The following is a 19,983-nucleotide window of genomic DNA, read 5'->3' as shown; positions in this document are numbered from 1 at the left end:
GGAATTTGAACCACTTTCCTACCTGTCTTGTTGAGGAGCCAGTAAGGTGCAGAAATGAGTATTTTAAGAGAACCTTCAGCCCGACACACAATCCGAATGCTCAGGTTTAACAGTCGTTTTTTAGTGTCATAGAGACGCATTCGAACATGATAGTTTGTGGTTCCTGCTGGTATTAACAGCTCCTTGCACATGGGGAAGTTTTCAAGTGTAATTCCTGACAAAAATATTGATTAATAAACATTCTGAAAAAAATCTTTTTCTGTATTTAATCTCAACAGATTAAATAAACTAAAAACAGAAAATGCTGAAAACATGCAAACCAGGCAGTACAATAGAAATCAACTGAGCTGACAAAAGGACCAGTGACTTTTCATCAGGAGATAATAAGTAATTTTTTAGTTCTTTCAAAAAGGACAGATAACAGAACAACCGGAATATCTGTGACAGGGTGAGAACCAGGAGAAACTCATACAAATTCTGCTTGTCGTGTAGGCTTTTAAACTCTAGTTGGTGTGTTTGAAGATTAAACAGAGGGAGATGAATGAGTTCAGTCAGTTCTGATAAAAAACTATTAATCTGTAATATTAATTCTCTATTTTCCTGGATGCATATGCTACCAGTCCTACTTCCAGCATTCTCTTATTTCAGTGTAGACCATCCCCAGATAACAAATAGGTTCTGTTTTCCCACACGCCAAAGACAATTTTGTCTGTAAACTGAAAAATACACAAAAATTACTAAATATAGTAAGTGTACTTCCACAGTACTGTAACAAATGGCATTAAGACTGTAAAGAACAGTAATAGAACATGGAGAGAGCAATTAAACTAGTTCTGCTTTGCAAAGGAATTAACCTATGTATGTGTGTTGGCTTTTGAATTTAAACTAATGTGAACTTGTTCTTATGTAGGCTGTTCTACATAAGTTACTACGTACTATGTCGACTCAAGCCTGGGGGGGGGGGGGGGGGCCTGAGTTCATAAATTGGATGCTCACAATGTGGGATCTCTGTAATTGAAATGTTCTTTTTAATCTCTCAGTACCACTATTATTTGTCACCCTCTTGCCTCATTCATTTCCTTCTATTCATTGACCAAATACATCCACTTCTTCGTACCCAACTTACGCATTTTCATTTTCTGCTTTTATTTCAGATTTACAGTATATGCAATTTTTTGTTTTTAATTAAATGAAGCATTGTGATATAAATTGCTAAAGAACACCATTCATCCTCCTAGGAACCACTTTTAGCATCTATGTTTAACTTACATCTCTATGCATATCATATTTATACATATTTTACTGATGTATAAACTCTAATCGTAATGACTTGCATGTTAATACTCACTTGTGTCACACTGACAAATAACGCAAAGATGATATAAACTTGAAAAGGTTTCCACAGATGGCAATGTGGTGACGGGATGGACCTAATCAGTTAATTTTCACATGGAAATATCAGAGAGCAAAATTGGTAAGATGTTGGGAACTTTGCAAGTTGGGAACAAAGCAAGTGAGCTTTGATACACTCGAGATGCTTCTTCAAACCTAGTACAGGACTTGAATGCAATATTGTTTAAACATTATCTGTGTAAGTGGCAGCTGGTAGCAGGAAAGGTGTTCTTCAATTCATAAACATTCTACTTCTATTCATAGAGTTTTAACTATCATGATATTGGGGTAGGTGTTTTCAATTTATAAATCTACTTTAGACGCTTTCTATGCATTTAAGTGTACTGAGAAAAATGAAATGAAGTAGATGGATGACTAAAAGTCTTACCAAGTTCAATGTTCTGAGATGTGTCAGCTGTGTGTAGTACAGCATCTTTCCCTCGTTTTAATGACCCACTGATGGGAGTGCCTTTAACATAGTAGGAAAGCTCACAGGAAAGCAGATTTGTCAAGACAAGGGTAGGCAGCAAGTAGATGGTGTGACCTGGTTGTCGGTAAACCTGCATAGCATTGCCAGACATCAAATTTAAGGGTAGGTAGTCAGGGTAGTTCTCTTTCTTAACTGCCACACAATACCTGGATGAAACGACAAAGAAAAGCCTTGGTATCACAGCTGCTTTCATATATGCCAATGACAATATGGAATTTGTGTGGAGGGACAAATTCTATAAAGCTTCTCTGATGCTTACAGAAAGGCAAACACTTCAACAATGCTAATATTTGGGAGGGTTTATCAGATTAGGTTTCTTAAGGAGTGCTGAAGAAGTGAATGGATTTAGAGATGGAATTGTAAAGTATAAAGCAAGGCTGAGGCATAAACCCAAGGTAAAAAAGATGGGAGAATGCAATGCAATGAGAAGAAACTGCTTGCTTGAAGGGAGTTAAATCCAAAGGGTGAAACAATGTCCCAATAGGATTTAGACACAAGTTAGATTTTTTTTATTACAAAGTGCTGCTTACACTTCAAAGCCTTGAATGCCTGACAGTGTTGTTGATGATATTGATGTTGCAGAAATATCTGATTTATAAACATACGATTTCCCTAATATACCTATACAGCATCTAAAATAATTCTGGATAGGAAATGGCCCTGAAGCCAACCATGTCTGTGCTGATTACAATGCCAAAATAACTAATCCCATTCACCTACCCATAGTCTGTATTCTACTTTCTGGCTGTTCAGCTGTCTCAATTTTTTTTTAAGTGTTACCATCATATCTACTTCTACCAGCATTTCCCAGGCACCTGGTTTGCACATCTCTTTGAAACCTTCCCTTTCAATTTACACCTATGCCCTATAGTACTTTTCACTTAAGAGAAAACTCCACTCATCTACCCTTACTACAAATCTCCATTTTATATACTTCTATCAAGTCATCCCTCAGTCCCCAACATTCTGGAAGAAAACAATCCATGTTTGGAGAGAATGGCTTCAATTTGGTGACATTTTGTATTTAGCTAGTAAAGGTTTCAATGTCATGAGAAAGCTGAACTTTGCCCTTTTACAGCAGTAACATTGTCAAGAGATAGAAAGATTCATTATTTCACCTTTACTAATTTTCACCAGGAAACTAACTTTGAAACACATTACAATTCAGCTGAGTCTCTTGAAATTTGACTTTAAGTGCCCCAAGGGGGGATGGAAATTTTCAAAATTTCAGTTAAAAAATCAATGATGATGCCAAAAGAGTTCTTGGCCAAGCTGCACATGAGGAGTGCTGTCCCAGTTTTAGTAAGATGGTATCAATAAGTACATCTCTTAAGGGGAGTATGGTCAAGATTAACAGAACTTATTCTTAGAATTAAATGGTAAAGTTTTAAAGAACAATGTGCTGCTGTATTTCAATAAAGTTCAATAGATTTTTTACAGTAGGGTACTACAGGAAAGATTTATGTAAACCTAACAAGAGCATATTTAGAACAACTGAACAGAATGAGACTGATTAAAGTTTGTCAAAAGGAATCTTAAGACACACTGCAGGAAACTTAAAAATGAAAGGTGATTAACATCTGGAATGCATTGACAAAGAGCACAGCTGAGCCTCAGAATTGACTAATTCAAAAAACAGCTGATTTTTATAATGTGAAACCTGCATGATTTATTGTTCCGAGAATAAGATCAAATGGTTTGAAGGGATGCCTTCATCCAAAACTTTTTTTGTGATTCTTTGAATTTTGTCTTATTTTCAATACGCAGCCAAAAAACTCGTCATACAATCACCCAGTGCCATATGAAATAACATTTTAAGTATATACTTTAGCAATTCAATTTTTATGCAAAAGGAAATGTTTTAAACTAATGTTTCTTCGTTAATGCAATACTGCCCAACTAATAAGTGAACAACAGATCCTGTTTGTTCTCCGGATAAAAACAAATTGTTATCCAACAATGAACTTACATTCAAAACCAAAAATAAAATCCTATAATAGTATAAATCCAGCAGATTATTTAGCATTTGAAGAGAAAATGGAATTAAAGTTTAGAGACAGGATTTTCTTATTCAGTGAATAAATATAACTCATTTTGAAAATTCAACAGAATGTTTTTGAAGACAGCAATATCATAAAAATCCATCCAATACATATTCTGGACTTGCAGAAGTGAATGCAGCAGAAAAGAGTGCTAATTGCTTACCTGAAGCAGCTATTGTCATCACAGTCTGACGAATGACACTCTCGCTTGCTGCTGTTCACTTCACCTGTTTTTGCAACACTAGTCCAATGGATGGGTGCTTTACAGAAAAACAACCCAAATCCATTTGGTCTTGCTTGTAGACGCCATGATGTTAAGTGTAAAGGGATTGCTAAAGAGTCACCTGGCAGCACAGGTGGCAGCACCACTGGTTCTGAAATGATCAAATTAGTTGGCAAAATTTCAAAGTAATAATGAATGACCTTTGCAAAGTTAAAGAATCACAGAAACAAAATCCTTGAATCTACCATGTCCATGCCAACTATCAATTACTTGACTACATTAGCCTCATTGATCAGCATTCTTGCATGCACTCTTCTAGATCCTTCTAGAATGTTGTAAGAATACCACTCAGGTGTTGTTTTAGATTCCAAGTTCTGGATCAAAAAAATTCTTGCTTTGATCTCCTCTAAAGCTCCTGCCTCTAACCAAACCTATGATCTGTTGGCTTTGACGACCGGTGTGAGGAAACATTTGCTATTGTCTATGTTATCTAGGTTCTTAATTTTGTCTCTTAATCAGGTCTACCTTTCAGATACTTGGATCCAAGGAAAACAAACCCAGCCTAATTAATGTAGCTTCATAAGTTAAATGCTCCTCCTAACATCCCAGTGAATCTCCTATGCACCTACTCTAAACCATATATTGTATGGCAACCAGAACTGTGTAAAATACTCCATGTTTGTTCAGTAAATTGCTAAATAATTTCAGTTTTCTATGCTAGAACAGAGATCTGCTTTATATGCTGATAAAGATTTTTCCAGCTATTTCCAGATCACAGTCCTAAATTTACCTGTTATTAGTGTATTTATGTGTGTATATATATATACATACATACACACGCACACACACAATAGCAAGAAAACATTTGTGAACCCTTTGCAATTACCTAGCTTTATGTATTAATTACTCATATAATGTGGTCTGATCTTCATCTAAGTCACAATAATAGACAACCACAATCTGCCTAAACTAGTAAAACACAATTGTACTTTTCATATCTGTATGGAACACTTTGTTTAATCATTCACTGTCCAGGCTGGAAAAAGTATGTGAACCTTTGTATTTAGTAACTGGTAGAACTCCTTTAGCAACAATAACCTCCACCAAATACTTCCTGTAGTTGCTGATGAGACTTGCACAATGGCACAGAGGAATTTTAGACCATTTGTCCATACAAAACTGTTACAGTTCATCAATATTTCTGGGATACCTTGCACAAACAGGTCATGCCACAGCATCTCAACTGGGTTAAGATCTGGACTCTGTCTCAGCCATACTAAAACACAAATTTTCTTTTTAAACCATTCTGTTGTTGATTTACTCTTGTGTTTCAGATCATTGTCTTGTTGCATCATCCAACTTCTATTAAGCTTCAGGTGAAAGACTGCTACCCTGACATTCTCTTGTAAAGTGCCTTGATACAATTGTGAATTCATTGTTTCTTCAACGGTTGCAAGCTGCCCAGACTCTGAGGCGGCAAAGCTGCCCCAAATCATGATGCTTCTTCCACCATGCTTCACAGTTGGGATGAGATTTTGGTGTACAGTGCCCTTTTCCCTTAAAACATGGCAATATGCATTTTTGCCAAAAAAACTGCCCACAGAACATTGTCCCAGAACATACAGGTGGGTCTTTTGCAAACTTGAGACATGCAGCAATTGTTTTTTTGGAGAGCAGTGGTTTCCTCTGAGTCCTTCAATGAATGCCATTATTCTTCAGTGCTTTTCCTTATAGTGGACACACGAACAGAGAATTTCACAAGCTCTAGAGATTTCTGTTAGTCTTTTGCTGTTACCCTTGAGTTTTTTTTTCACCTCCTTCTGCACTGCACGTTGTGCTCTTGGTGTGATCTTTGCAGAAAGCCCACTCTTAGGGAGAGTTGCAACAATACTGAGTTTCCTCCATTTGTAGACAATTTCTCTTACTGTGGACAGATGAACACTCAGGTCTTTTGTAGCCTTTTCTAGCTTCATGCACCTCTACAATTCTTCTTCTACGGTCTCCTGAAAGTTGCTTGATCAAGGCATAGAGCACATAAGCAGATCTTTCTTGAGAAGAGCAGGGTCTGTCAGTAACCTGACTTAGTGTGTCTTTTTTTTATAGGGCAGGGCATCTCTACAACCCACTCCTCCAATCTCATCTCATTGACTGAACACCTGACTCCAAATAGCTTTTGTAGCAGGCACTACCCCAGAGGTTCACATACTTTTTTGAACCTAGATTTTAAAATGGTGTATTCAGTATTGACGAGAAGAAGTACAACTGTTTGTGTGTTATTAGTTTAGGCAGATTGAGATTCTTGTGACTTTGATGAAGATCAGACCACATTTTATGAGTAATTAATGCAGAAAACCAGGTAATTGCAAAGGATTCACAAGCTTTTTCTTGCAAACATATAAATATTCATCATATTTATACAATTTAAATTAAGATTTATTTTCATTTGTCTTCCACAATATTCATAAATCTTTCCTCATATTTCAGGCCGAGATTTATTTTGTAGTTCAATTCGGCAACACACTTGGACTTAAATGCAACCTTTGTCTTGATGATTGCAGCTGAACCAATTAATCAAGGTACAATGTTCCCAAAAGACTTCTGACTGACTTAGTTACTTATGTCAATAAACTGTTGACCTGCTATAATATATTGCTTTGGTTCCACAAATTGTGTTTCTGGTCTATTAGTGGTTTCTGCAGAGAGATGACTTGACCACAAAAGCCACAACAAAACCTACCCCTGTTCCCACTATGTGAAGGCATAATCTAGTAAAGATCAACAAATTAACAATCAGGGTGCAGATTTCAACTTAATTATATGGATCCAAGACTTCCATAATTGTCAGCAGTACAGTAGGAGCTATTTGTACTTATCAATGCAGTTGTGCAGAGGATCAAAAATCTAGGGTCATGAACACCCACATTGCCTGACTGCTGATTTCCTCATCACACTCCAGTTAGATTTCCTACTACTGTCCAACGAAAGAAAAAAAACTTCCACATATTTCCCACCGCGTGTTTAAATTCTCCACAAATATACATATTTCAGAACTGTCATCAATCATTATTGCACTTTGTGGATAGTATGTGAGGTTATAGCTAAGTGGATGGGATAGCTTTAATGATCCTTTGTTTATAGGAAGAGACTTATTTAAGCACTATTGAATTGCAGGTGCATTTCCACATGAATTAATAACTTACTGTCTGGAGCAGAGGGACTATCCAGTCTCAGTTCCATGGGTACCTCCAATTTGTTTTTTACTATTAATGCTGAGCGGACTGTTATCACTTTCCTTGCACTCCCTTCGAGAGTCACAGAGAACACCACTCTTACGGGTGGAAGTGCCGAGAACTGTAAAATAAGGAAGAAAATATAACAATTTTAAAGGAACACAGCAATCTGTCAAATGGTGAGCTATACAAATTGATCCATAGTACTTCCTTAAGTAGAAAAATTAAAAAGACACCCTATATTTCAGCAAATAAACTCTTAATCTAATACGAATGTTGTGCTTTTGATTTAAATCTCTAATAATGGAATAAACAATTTGATATTATGTGTTAAAGTATTCATACAGATGCCTGCACTGAGAGCTTAGAAAGGGTAGACATCATCCCCAGAGCTAAGCATTGAGAATTCAGAAACACTGACTGTGCTTTTTTACACAGATGCTGCCTGGCCAGCTGAGTTCCGCCAGCATGTTGTGTGTGCTGCTTGGATTTCCAGCACCTGCAGATTTTCTCTTGTTTGTGAATTGAGATTTCAGACTCAGGTGAGTGCACATGAGATAACTTGGATTTACTTGTATAGATACTAGTATGTTAGCATGATATACCAAATAATTTTATTGTTCTGACTATAGGTAAATATAGCAAGCAATAGTGCAGTTTCATAAGTGAAAAAGAGATGCAGGTTGAAGGGGAAATATTGGCAAGAATGACAGGAAATCACCCCAATTTTCGTTTAATTGTTTCACAGAGACTGGAATGTACACTTAATGAACAGATGACAATTTAAAACACATCTAATTCTCATGCAGTAATGCAGTTGAGCCTGTTTCAATTCTGCGGTTTAATTACATTAACCACTAATTCATAAATAGTATTACAAAATTGAACCAGAAAGAAATGGTGGCACAACACAATCCAATAAATAATTAAAATCAATACAACTAATACAATATCATAATCATACACAGCATAGTGATAATTAAGTAATTCCTACGATGATACAAAAATGAACTACATTACAATTTGGAACAATATTAGAGAAAGTAGTAATTCAGTACAAAAATTATATAAAATAATTTGGCAAAAATGATTAAATTAATGGTTGTGATTTGATTATGCATATGCAAAGAGCAAAAGAATGCTTACATATACATGTGGATGTATTATATTGGTCTTGCTGATGGGACTTCCAACCTACGACACAAAGACAGAAGACGAATATTATAAAAACTGGTGTGCTAAATCTTGTAACTACTTTGGCTGGTGTCTGAAATATTTAATAGTATTCATGACACATTTTTACCCGTTGAGACAAATATTTCACAACTAAAACTGAGGCGAAAGGTTTAATCTGAACTTCCTAGCAAGAAACAATTAGTATCAGAACTGTTTCTGGTTTTATATTCCACTTAAGTTAAGGTACTTACTGATCTGATCCTATTATTGTTACCATTCGATTTATATATTAATTCACAATTTTGGTCATTGAATTATGGTAAGCAGGTTTCATTTTAGAGATGGCGAGGATGCACATTTTCCTTCCTCTCTTCTGTATCACTGATTTAAATAGAATGCAGAGCATAAAAACATACAGCTGGGTCCAAACATTTCACTTTATGCTCTGCTCACATCTCTCTTTTCTCCTCTATATCGTTCATTGAGCCCGAATATTCCCTTCTTCAAAAGATCCCGTGATTTTCCTTTAAATATATCCGTACAATATGTAACAACTGCACTATTTTCTGGACTTTTTTTCTCGGTCTGATTTCATGTCAATTACCTTTAATTCTACTCTTCTGGACAAATGGAAATAAGCCCAAGCCTACACGATCAAAACCTTTCAAAGACTTTTATTTGGATACACCTCAGCTTCCTTTTTTTGCAAGAATCAACATATTCAACCTCTCCCAAGAGGTGCAAACTTGCAGTACTGATATTTTCTTTGGAAATAGTTTTTGTAACCTTTTCAGTCCATCTGTAGCTATCCGTGTAATATGGCAATCCAAAATATAAATGCTTCTTCACACTTAACCTAAAAAAAGGTTTGAAACAAGTTCAGCATAACCTCTGATGTTTATTTCAAAACCTAAAGCTATGGATTACTTTATCTTAAAAGCCATTTAAAAGATCATATGATTATTTTATAAATAATAAGTTCTGAAGCTGTTGCTCCCTCTGAATATAACGTAATCTAGCTGTTGTTAAAGTACTGAATCTTTGAATTGTACAAGTTTTAACAAATTACAGTGGATTCCGGTTAATTGAGCCAATAGTTAATTGAGGCAGCCACTTACTTGAGACAAAGGACAAAATCTTATTGAGAAAATAGCTGGGATTCCCTTTGCTTACTTGGGACACAACACCACTTAACTGGGGCAGGATACTTGCTGAACAGGATCTAACTAGTGTCAATCGCACACACGTGTGGCCATTAGATGGTACACAGTGCTTAGTCTGATCAGATTTTAAATAGCATCAGTTGCATGTGTTCAAAAAGCAGTGATTTTGTCACTGATGGTTGGTGAGAAACAAGCAGTACGACAACTCAGAACTGTCTTACTCACTGTAGATGCTAGAAATGGCTGGGAGTGAAAATGGAACAATTTCACTCCTTCAACAAGTTAGGAACTAAAAAGAATTTGAAGGTATCGAAAATAATCATGAATGTTACAATGAAGATTTGGAGGATGCAATCATCGACAGAATTGTATGAAGGCAGTTCATTATTTGTACTAGGTGTCTATTTAAAGTATTTAAATACTTAATTTGTTACTCAATTTGTCATTTCATCTTAATACCTTTTAAATATTTTCATGAAACTTCAGCTAATTGGGGCAGCCGCTTAATTGGGCCAAAATATTCTGATCCTGAGGTGTCCATATTAACTTGAATCCACCGTACATGCAAGCAGTTTATCACACATACCATGGAAGACTGGTTGTTTCGGTCAGGTGCTGCACATCGGAAGAAGATGCCGACTTTATCGACAGACACCGGACTTACTTGTTCCCACCCATTCACCCGCACCAAAAGCTGATGAATCTTCAACTCATGGGTGTGTCTGTGAGTACAATGCAAAACCTAGTGTCATATACATCTCACAAGGTTATGAATACATAATAATTTTCTGAAGAAATGCCATTGTGGTCAATGCACCATAAACACAGTTACTAAAGTAACAAGGATGCAGAAGAAATACCACAGCACCCTCTTTCACACACCTGTGTCTTAGTTTTTCCCTGGCTTCAAACTCAAAAGGTGCTTCTTCTCCTGGGAGTACCTCACGCCACTGGCTGACATTGTGCTGGTCATCAAGGTCAGCCACAGATTCTTCATGTATATACCCTGGGCTTTCACTATGAGACAGGGCCACTCTAAAATCGAAAACAAAACAGCAAAGTGTTCTTTAATGGAGGTGCATCACATCACTCTTACTCATAGACACATCATCAATTCAATAAAATGCTAATTCATATCTAAGTCTTTCAATTCTGAAATTATAAAAAAACAATTTGAGGAAGAGGGATCAGTAGGAAGGAATGTCAATTCAGATGAAGCACTTAGTGAAGGGGCTAGCAAATTCTGTTAACGCACTTTAGGTATTGGTTTATCTAAAGGACAGACGCTTGTGCAAGATGGTGGTTACAATTATTACTGATTCATTCAAAAGTAATTTCTGTCTGAAACAATATTTTATTAAGGAGGATATAGTTTGATGCATGACACGAGGCGTTTCAGGCTTGGGAACACAAAGTGGTTTTAGAACTAGGAATTTTCATAAATACCCTGTCACAGGAAATTGATTGCTTTGCATGAAGGAGATTTAATGCTCTGATTAGTGACAACTCTATTCTTGTTTTATTATGACATCACCAAAAAGATCTTTAGCAATGCCTACCTTCCCATCTGTTCACAATTTGCTTCAATAACCCACACTAACAAAGTAAGTGCATTATGGGATAACATTGGGAAAGGTCGGAAAGCAACACTAGTTCTCTCCAAAGTTCATGTTCTAGCTAAGACATGCCTTTTAAAATTGGACCCATTTGTGTAGATTTTTCAAGCACAGATTTTACATAAAGTCTGTTCATTTCCGGTTTGGTTGAGGTAGGAATCAGTTTTGAGCTGACGATCAATTATCATGAAAGTAGTTGTTGCACTTCTTGGGCTAACCATTTTTGATTGATCAGTGATTGCTTGGCATCAGACATGCATCAATGATATCACACAAATCTGCAGTGTCCATGTCTGTAGTTCCTTTAATGTAAAGCAAGGAGTGAGCCACAAGCAAATTTGCAAAGAAACTGAAATTAAAAGGATACCTCCCCAACCTCTACTAGGTGCATTTTTAAGTGCTCCACTTTTGAACACAAGAATCACTGGATCACTTTAATGCAAGATGTTATAAGTTCTTAATGTGCTTCATCTCATTGTAAGGTACAGCTACTCTCATCAGTCTCTTGTCAGTCCATCACATGAAGAGTAGCGTTATGTATCCTCCCTCACTTTCATGGAAATCTCTTATGCTGTTCTGCTGTGACTTGTATTACATACCCCGTGGGTATCTTGTGACTGTCTTATGACCATGATGTAATTGAGTATCTGGTGAGCATGATGTAATGGTCTTGTGATGGTGGAGTGATGTAATTTTCCTGCCAGTGTGAGGTCACATGATGACATGTTCCAACAGGTATAAAACGGGAAAGCCTGCTGTGACGCAGGAGTTTTCAGTTGAGTCATTGTTTAATTCGTCAGTTACTCCGTTATGCTGCGTATTTGTCTCATGACGCAGTTTAGTTTTAAAGTGGAGTTTTACTTTCTACTGTAATGTACAGAATTGTTGTGCCGGCAGTTTCACCAATTGCTGCCAGGTTTGTTTGGTGTATCTTTGTTTTAATTTTAAAGTTTAAGTATTGGAGAGCGAAGACTTTAGCGAAGTACGGGGACCCGAAGGATCAAGTGAAGTTGGTGTCGTTCGGTGGTTTAATACAGGATCGACCTTATTGAATCTTCATTCAGAAAATAGTGACCTGCATCTGAGATAACCCCTGCCTGTAAGGGCAGAAAGGGTTGTGCAGTGTTATCCGCCAAGAAAAAGGTCAGTTCCTTTACGTCGTTTTTATTTCCTTCGTCGTGAATCCTTTGGACAAGGTATATTTTGGCTGGGATCAGCAGTAACATCACGTCATCGAGGAATTTGTTACTTCAGGAAAGTCTCTCCTAATTGACTATATAAATCACTTAGACTTTTGCATTTACCACTTTAAGACTGTGTTCGCATTTACCACTTTAAGGACTGTTCCAGAGTTGCCATATAGCAGTTAACTTCCGGTTAAGTTAGTCGTTTGTTTACTTTTCTTTTTTTTGAGCAGAGTTTAATAAATGTTTATTTGTTTATAAAACCTGACTCAACTCTATATTTATTGTTGCTGGACACGTGACACTTGCTTCTCAAATATCACCATGGCATAATATGGTAGATACCATTAAGCAGCATGTAGGAATATGGTTGTGCAAGATTCAGGGTGATTTTCTTGACGATTTTTCAACTAGGGCTTGGATAGCTGACAATAATTCAACTAGAAGTGGGGAGAGTACAATGTTATTAGTGTATTAGTAAAGGATTTGTATGTTTTTTAAGGTTGTCATAGCCGGCGGAGGTGGTAGGAATAAGCTCCCACTACCTATTAAATGCTCCCAATGGAGTTTATCTCAAATACCCTCTGACAACCAAGTCCAGCTCCTGGCCTTCACATGTGGCTTAGCTACTAAGTACAGCAGAACCATTTCCACTGACAAAAGAATGGGCAAAGGTGGGTTACTGGGCAGATGGAGCTCGTCAGCTGTGATTGGCAGCTCACCTTGCAGGAAAACTCCGACCTCAAACCTCCACTGCCCTATGGCTATACCCACTCATGGGGAAGGCTTCAGGAGTAAACTCTGCAGAGAAATCTGGAGCCACTAAGGCAGTCCAATGTTGAGTTCAATGCTGACTGGCAACTCCTGTGATGCTGCTGGTGCCAAACTGTACCGGTCTCCGACATTCCTTTGGATTTATCAGCTGCATGTAGAGGGGGAACCTGTTGCATGGGCAACATTGGACTGCCCTGACTTGCGTATCACGTAGACAGCTACAATGCAATATCCATGGTTGACCCTGACCAACGAAGGGGCTCACAAAGGATTTATATAACTAGGTGCTTGTTGGGCCAATGCAAGCTGATGCTTGAAAGGCCATTCTTTGTGCTGCATGATTATGAGATCCATGCTTTATGCTTGAGAGAGATTAGTAGCAAATTGAAATTTATGTACCTGTCCCAAGAAAATCTGAAAGTGAAAAACCATCTGTCCTATTTTTAAATGACAGATTTAATTTTCTCGTACCATTTGCTTTTTTTAAAAAAATGGAACTCACAAGATGTCACAAGGGGAAAATTTCAAACCTTGTTGGAGTGGTTGTAAGTGTTGCAAACCACATGGTACATCCTGTATGGTTCCTGAGAGCATATGGCACAAATGGTTGCCGTCGCTTAGGTATCTTCTCTTCTGCTGTAAAAGGAAACAAGCACATCAGAATGGAAAGTCATTGCTGATAAAAAATTGTCTGTACACTTGATTTTCCTCTCTGGAAATTCTGTTCTAAACAAAGATGGATATAATGCTGAGTTATACATTATTGATGATACATTCTACTCATTAGTTCTTGCATAAATGTTGTTTAGGTCTTGCTAGGTATATGTTAGACTAACAACTAGTTTGCAAAATATTCTAATAACCATAAAAATTATTTTAATTTAATGGGATGTTTGCAAAAATAGATAAAATTAATCTATAACTGTTAAATTAATGTTAATCAGGAATTTCTTTGCTATGACATTGCTTTACAACGTCAACAGTGAAATTCCCTTACTAAAATAAGGGACAGGAAGATAGGCAAACTGCATTAGGACTAGATTGAATGCCATTGATACAGAGCCACCCCAAAGACTACATGAGAAATGGAATGCAGAAGATACCGTCGGCCCTCCTTATCTGTGAATTCCGCATGCACGAATTCAACCAACCGCGAAACGTGAAAACCCGGAAGTGCTCGCCAGCACTGTTGTTCGAGCATGTACCGACTTTTTTTTCTTGTCATTATTCCCTAAACAATGCAGTATAACAACTATTTTACATAGCATTTACATTGTATTAGGTATTACAAGTAATCTAGAGATGATTTAAAGTATATGGGAGGATGTGCGTGGGTTATTGTAGATTGGGATCGAAAAAAATTGTAAGTTCTCTTACTAAGTAAGTCAGAACAGGTACATCTGATATTATTTAGCGTCAGTTAGTCAAACGTTTGTCTTAGTTTATAGTGTATATTTTACCTTTCTTTGCACATAAAACGCTTAAGAAGGTATGTTTCAGTGCTGGGCTCGGGAATGGAAGTTCCCAAGTTCGATCTAGTGACAGACCACTATCGAGTGCACTGTCCACCGTGCTGGGTTGATGTGGAGGATCAAAAACCCAAAACCCAATAATTAAACCACTGTGCTGCTTAGTAATAATTGTAGCTTTCATCAGGGCAGGGCCTTTCTCACTTTATCCTTTAAAATTGTTCCAATCGCTGACTGACTGCAGCCTAACACTTTTCCAATGACCGATGGCGTTTCACCTCTTTCCGATCGCTTTGTTATTTCCACTTTATTTTCAATCGTGATCGTGATTATTTTCGTGAACAGAAACACTGCGGATTCAGAGCTCCGCCACTGGGTCCTAAGGTCCACCGCATTGAAAAAGGTTGAATAAGGGACTTGAGCATCCGCGTTTTTTGGTATCCGCGAGGGGTCCCAGAATCAATCCCTCGTGGATAAGGGAATTAATTACAGGAAGCAAAAGAACAAAACGGTGAAACAGAATTTTGTAAACTTGTTGATTCTGAGAAGCGATGTAAATATTGTTAAATGTTCATGGATCTTCTCTAAGTTCCTACCAAAGTAGTAACTGTTCCATAGGGGAACTGTTTTGAAAAATTGGTTTATAATCAATAAGTGATAGACACAGCACTTTCTTAATGATTTCTGTTAATGGTTAACATTTTGCAAATTTCTCATTTGTACTTACCAATCTTTTTATATTATTTATCTGCAGAACTCAGGATTCATTTAAGCCTGTGGTATTCATTCAGTCTTTCCACCCTCCTTTGATCTAAAACCTTTAAAACTGGAATATTGGTGCCAACTAACTTTCTGTTGAGTCTCATTTTGATCCCAATTCTCTATAACTTAAATATTAGATATGTCTTGGGCTTTATGCCTTCAGGATGGAATCTCAAATTAAAATCTGTTTTTTTTCTTCAAGATTTGGAATGGCTTCTTCAAGAGTATGCTGAACATTTTGCATCATTTAGTGCACACAATGGCTGAAGCTGCAGCTCAAAGCATTACTTTGGTTTACCGCTCAGTTATATCATCAAAAGCAGCAAAATATTATTTCAATCAATCAAATTGAAGTATGGTAGGTAGGTTGATAAAATTTTGCAGTTTAGGAGGGCATCTGAGCATTAAGATATACATTTATGAAATTTATTCATATATATGTACATATCAACATGAATGGCCATAATGTGGCAGGGTTAAAATGAAATTTCTAACGAACAAATGAATGTGATAACTTTTAATGATTAACACCAGTCCCTAGATCTAGCTTGTGCAATGTGGCACTGTCTGGAGAATAGCAAATAGCTGGCTTGATAGTGCAGTTAAACTATTTGGCATAATTAGTGCATGTGCATGGAAGGATTATCAAGTTTTATGAGCATGCTGTGTTTCTGTGTGTACATAAACATGGTGTACAGATCTTTGTTTCTATTACATTAAGCTACCAAGCTTGATGTTGCTAACTTACAATTGCGTGATTTCTGTAAAGTGCAATCTTGGTATCAAGAGCAGCTCTTAGCTCATATTATAGTTTCAGCTCTGTAGGTTTGAAACAGAGTACAGGCAACCTGCCACATTATGGTCATTTAGGTAACAGGAATTCACCCTTACAGAAATCATAGATTTAAGATTTGAAATACTCACTCACAGAGTTTATGTGAAAAAACACTGTTTTTCAAATTCACATTTCAGGATACAGCTATGTTGTGATACGGTTTGTTATCTGCACGGACCATAACCCCTTCACCACACCATAATGTGGGAGCCACCTTTTGTAATTTCTTACACCCAAATTCTCATTACAGCAAATAATCTTTTCCGACTATTTATTGGTTGAAAAGGTTTAGGCATCATTTCTTCTTACTGGCTGATGACTTAGCCAAGCCGACGCAAACACAGCTGCCCTCCAAGCCGTTATCTGTAACCGTAATGGAGTCATCATCGGCTTAATTATGGCCATAGCAAAGCTAGCCATAAACCTTAACTCATGGGAAACTCAACAACTCTTTTTCCTCTCCAAAAATACAGATTTAACCCTCCCACTTCTAGGTCTAGTCTTAGCAGCAGCCGGAAAATCTGCCCAATTTGGTTTACACCCATGACTCCCAGCAACTACAGAAGGTCCTCCACCAGTTTCTGCCCTACTCCACTCAAGTACAATAGCTGTTGCAGGAATTTTCCTTCTTATCCGCTTCTACCCCCTAATCCAAGATAATCAACTAATTCTATCAACCTATTTATGTTTAGGAGCATTAACCAGCCTTTTTACAGCAAATAATCACATGATGAAAAGAAATACTGACATGTCTTTTGCTTTCAAAAATCATGGAACCCTGTCGTAAGTTGTAATGATTTATAGATTAGATTTTTACAATTATGAAAAAAGTATAAAGCTACAGTACAAATTTTAAATGTTCAGAACATGGCTGCATGCAAATGTCAGGAGCTAATTTGCTTAAATCTTACTACATCAGTCAAATTACTACATCGTGGCCTTTTCAAGTCTCAGATTATCAGATTATTTCAAGAATCTGAAATTCAGAAGAACTTTAAATTAGATGTGCCTGATTGCCTTGTCCAAAACAGTTCCTCAGCAGGAATGCCAATATGAAGCTACCTATGGATTTCAACTTATGAACAAAATAAGTCAATAATTACCTAAGAATTGGCTTGGTCCTTGAGAAGCATAATACAAGAAGAATAAAGAATAACTTGCATCAGAAAGAACAATGAACAGAAAAGCAACTGATTTATTTTATGACCATCTAAAAGATAATAAATAGCTCTTGAAACTATACCTTTCCAATAGCCTTGGTCTTGTAGTTGAGCTCAGGGCAAACCTCATCTTTAACATAATTTGCAACTGTATACATTGTCATTCAGAAATGCTGATTAAACTTAAATAATGATGCTTGATCCCAACATGCTTAATTGTAATGTTTCTCAAACTGGTACCTTGAATAAATATAAAAGAAAATCCCAATATTTTATAAGCACCCCTTTGAAAGATGTACTTCCCCAGATACGGAAGAAATGTACTTAGTAGCCACTTCACTAAGTACAGGAGTGAACTGGTGTGGTCTTCTACTGCTGTAGCCCATTTACTTCAAGGTTTGATGCGTTGTATGTTCAGAGCTGCTCTTCTCCTCATCACCGTTGCTACACATGGTTAAGTGAGCTACTGTTGCCTTCCTGTCAGCTTGAACCAGTCTCACCATTCTCCTTGGACCTCTCTCATTAATAAGGCATTTTTGACCACAGGGCTGCCATTCAATGAATTTTTTTTCTCCCCCCCCTCACCATTCCCTGTCGTCTATGGTCTGCTGTGCATGAATATCCCAGGAAATCAAGAGTTTCTGAGATATTCAAACTACCTTGTCTGCTACCAACAATTATTCCACAGTCAAAGTCACTAACATCACATTTTTTTCCCATTCTGATATTTAGTTTGAACAACACCTAGACCTCTTTACCATGTCTGCCTGCTCCTATGCATTCAATTGCTGCCACATGATTGGCTGATTAGATATTAACATTAAATGAGCAGGTGCCAATTTACCTAATAAAGTGGTTACTGAGTTCATATTCCTGTCTGTTAAAAAAGGGAGGAAATTGCAGGGGCTCCACGAATCATTTTTCAATCATCCCTGGCCACAAGAATGACACCATTTGGTTGATTGTGGGGTTGCTTATGAGATGGAAGGGATAAACTAGTAATTATAGACCAGTTAGTTTAACTCCAGTGGTGAGCAAATTACTAGAGTCAATACAAAGGGTCAGTATAAAAATTTCATGTGAGATGTTTTCTTTTATTAGCTAAGACATAAATGAAAGGGATAAGGGAGATTTATTCTAGAACTGTATATCATGGTTGTCTGACCATAGCTTAAGAAATATGCAGAGTTCTGATTATCACATTGCAGGAGATACCACACACGAGAGGGTATTTATGAACAAGTTGCCATGATGAAAATTTTCAGCTGCGAGGAAAGCTTAGGTCAAAGCTGTTCCTTTTAAATAGAGGAGGCTGAAAGGAAACTTAAACTTTCCATGGGGAATCAAAAACCAAGGGACATGTTTCTAAAATAACTGTTGGAAAAATAAGAAAGACAAGGAAGAAATTTTTCATTGGCTGATGAGAGGAGTCTGGACTGTATGAAAGGATGTAATATTAGAAATTCTCACAATAATCAAAAAGCTTTTGTATCTCTGTTTGAAAAGTCGTAAAGTTCAGAGTTATGAATCAAGTATGCCGGGATGAAGATGGGTGCATCTTATGCTATAGGTGTACAAGAGGCCAAAATACTACCTCCCTTATGTATTCAGAGCTGTAAGGCAAAGGATGGAGAATAGAGCCAGTATCTTTTTATATAGGTTGTCATTCATTCAATGAATGACCTGGAAATAAAAAGCACTAGCATCAAGTTGATTGATATTCTTCTAGTTGGCTAAAACAATCTCATGGCCCTGTGTTGATTCTTGTACAACTAAGAAGTACAGAGTCAGGGTGGGCATGTGGGTTTGCGGGACTGTCTGTGTGTTTGTGTGTGTACATACACATCTTCAATGTATGTATTTTCGTGGGGTGGTGGAAAGGAGAGGCATCTCTACCAAAGGAGATGTAAGGTGCTCCTTCTCTCCACTAACCTGCAGGTCACCCTTGGGTATGGTGTAGCACCTGCTTTGCCCTCTTGATCAGGGTCAATTGAAGGCATGGGGGCAGGTGGTGGTTGGTCGTATGAGTAGCTGGTGCATATCACAAGTTCTGGTTATGTGACCACTGACAGCTGGCACACAATCTCTAAAGAGTATTGATAATGGCTGGGATCAACCATCTTGTAAAGGCACTGCCAGAAGAATGCAATGGTAAACCACTTCTGTTGAAAAATTTGCTAACAGTAATCATGGTCATGGAAAGACCACAATCGCCCACATCATACAACATAAAGAACAAACAATATTTGAGTACATAACCATATAATGTACCCAAAATAAAAAGACAGAATGTGACCATCAAAACAAATCACTTAATGATTACAATAGGACAAGCCTTTTCCCCCCCCATATTGGAGTAGTGTTTCACCTTAGAACCACTCCTGGTTGGAAGATAAATATGTTGTGGAAATGGGAACAACCAAGCTAACAATTCTCATTTTTCTTTAATGAAATTGCAATAATTATT

The 19,983-nt window shown here is 37.2% G+C and overlaps 1 protein-coding gene across 3 annotated transcripts in view; it reads right to left on the bottom strand.

Moving 5' to 3' along the window:
- The window catches only part of vps13d (vacuolar protein sorting 13 homolog D), a 288,043-nt gene that overhangs the window by 121,387 nt on the left and 146,673 nt on the right, over positions 1 to 19,983 (bottom strand). For 2 of the 3 annotated variants that reach the window (XM_073031775.1, XM_073031776.1), the window contains 8 exons: positions 13,821 to 13,926; positions 10,599 to 10,751; positions 10,303 to 10,438; positions 8,524 to 8,571; positions 7,348 to 7,498; positions 4,088 to 4,298; positions 1,781 to 2,028; positions 23 to 214 (listed from right to left, as the gene is read on the bottom strand). In XM_073031775.1, the coding sequence (XP_072887876.1) occupies positions 23 to 214; positions 1,781 to 2,028; positions 4,088 to 4,298; positions 7,348 to 7,498; positions 8,524 to 8,571; positions 10,303 to 10,438; positions 10,599 to 10,751; positions 13,821 to 13,926 (1,245 nt within the window). Of the gene's footprint in view, positions 1 to 22; positions 215 to 1,780; positions 2,029 to 4,087; positions 4,299 to 7,347; positions 7,499 to 8,523; positions 8,572 to 10,302; positions 10,439 to 10,598; positions 10,752 to 13,820; positions 13,927 to 17,459; positions 17,478 to 19,983 lie in introns of all 3 variants that reach the window. The other variant, XM_073031774.1, reaches the window with a different exon arrangement.

The sequence above is a fragment of the Hemitrygon akajei genome, chromosome 29 (assembly GCF_048418815.1).
Source record: "Hemitrygon akajei chromosome 29, sHemAka1.3, whole genome shotgun sequence".
Taxonomy (NCBI): domain Eukaryota; kingdom Metazoa; phylum Chordata; class Chondrichthyes; order Myliobatiformes; family Dasyatidae; genus Hemitrygon; species Hemitrygon akajei.
Note: the sequence above shows the minus strand (reverse complement) of the source record. Positions and strands in the feature narration are given on the sequence as shown.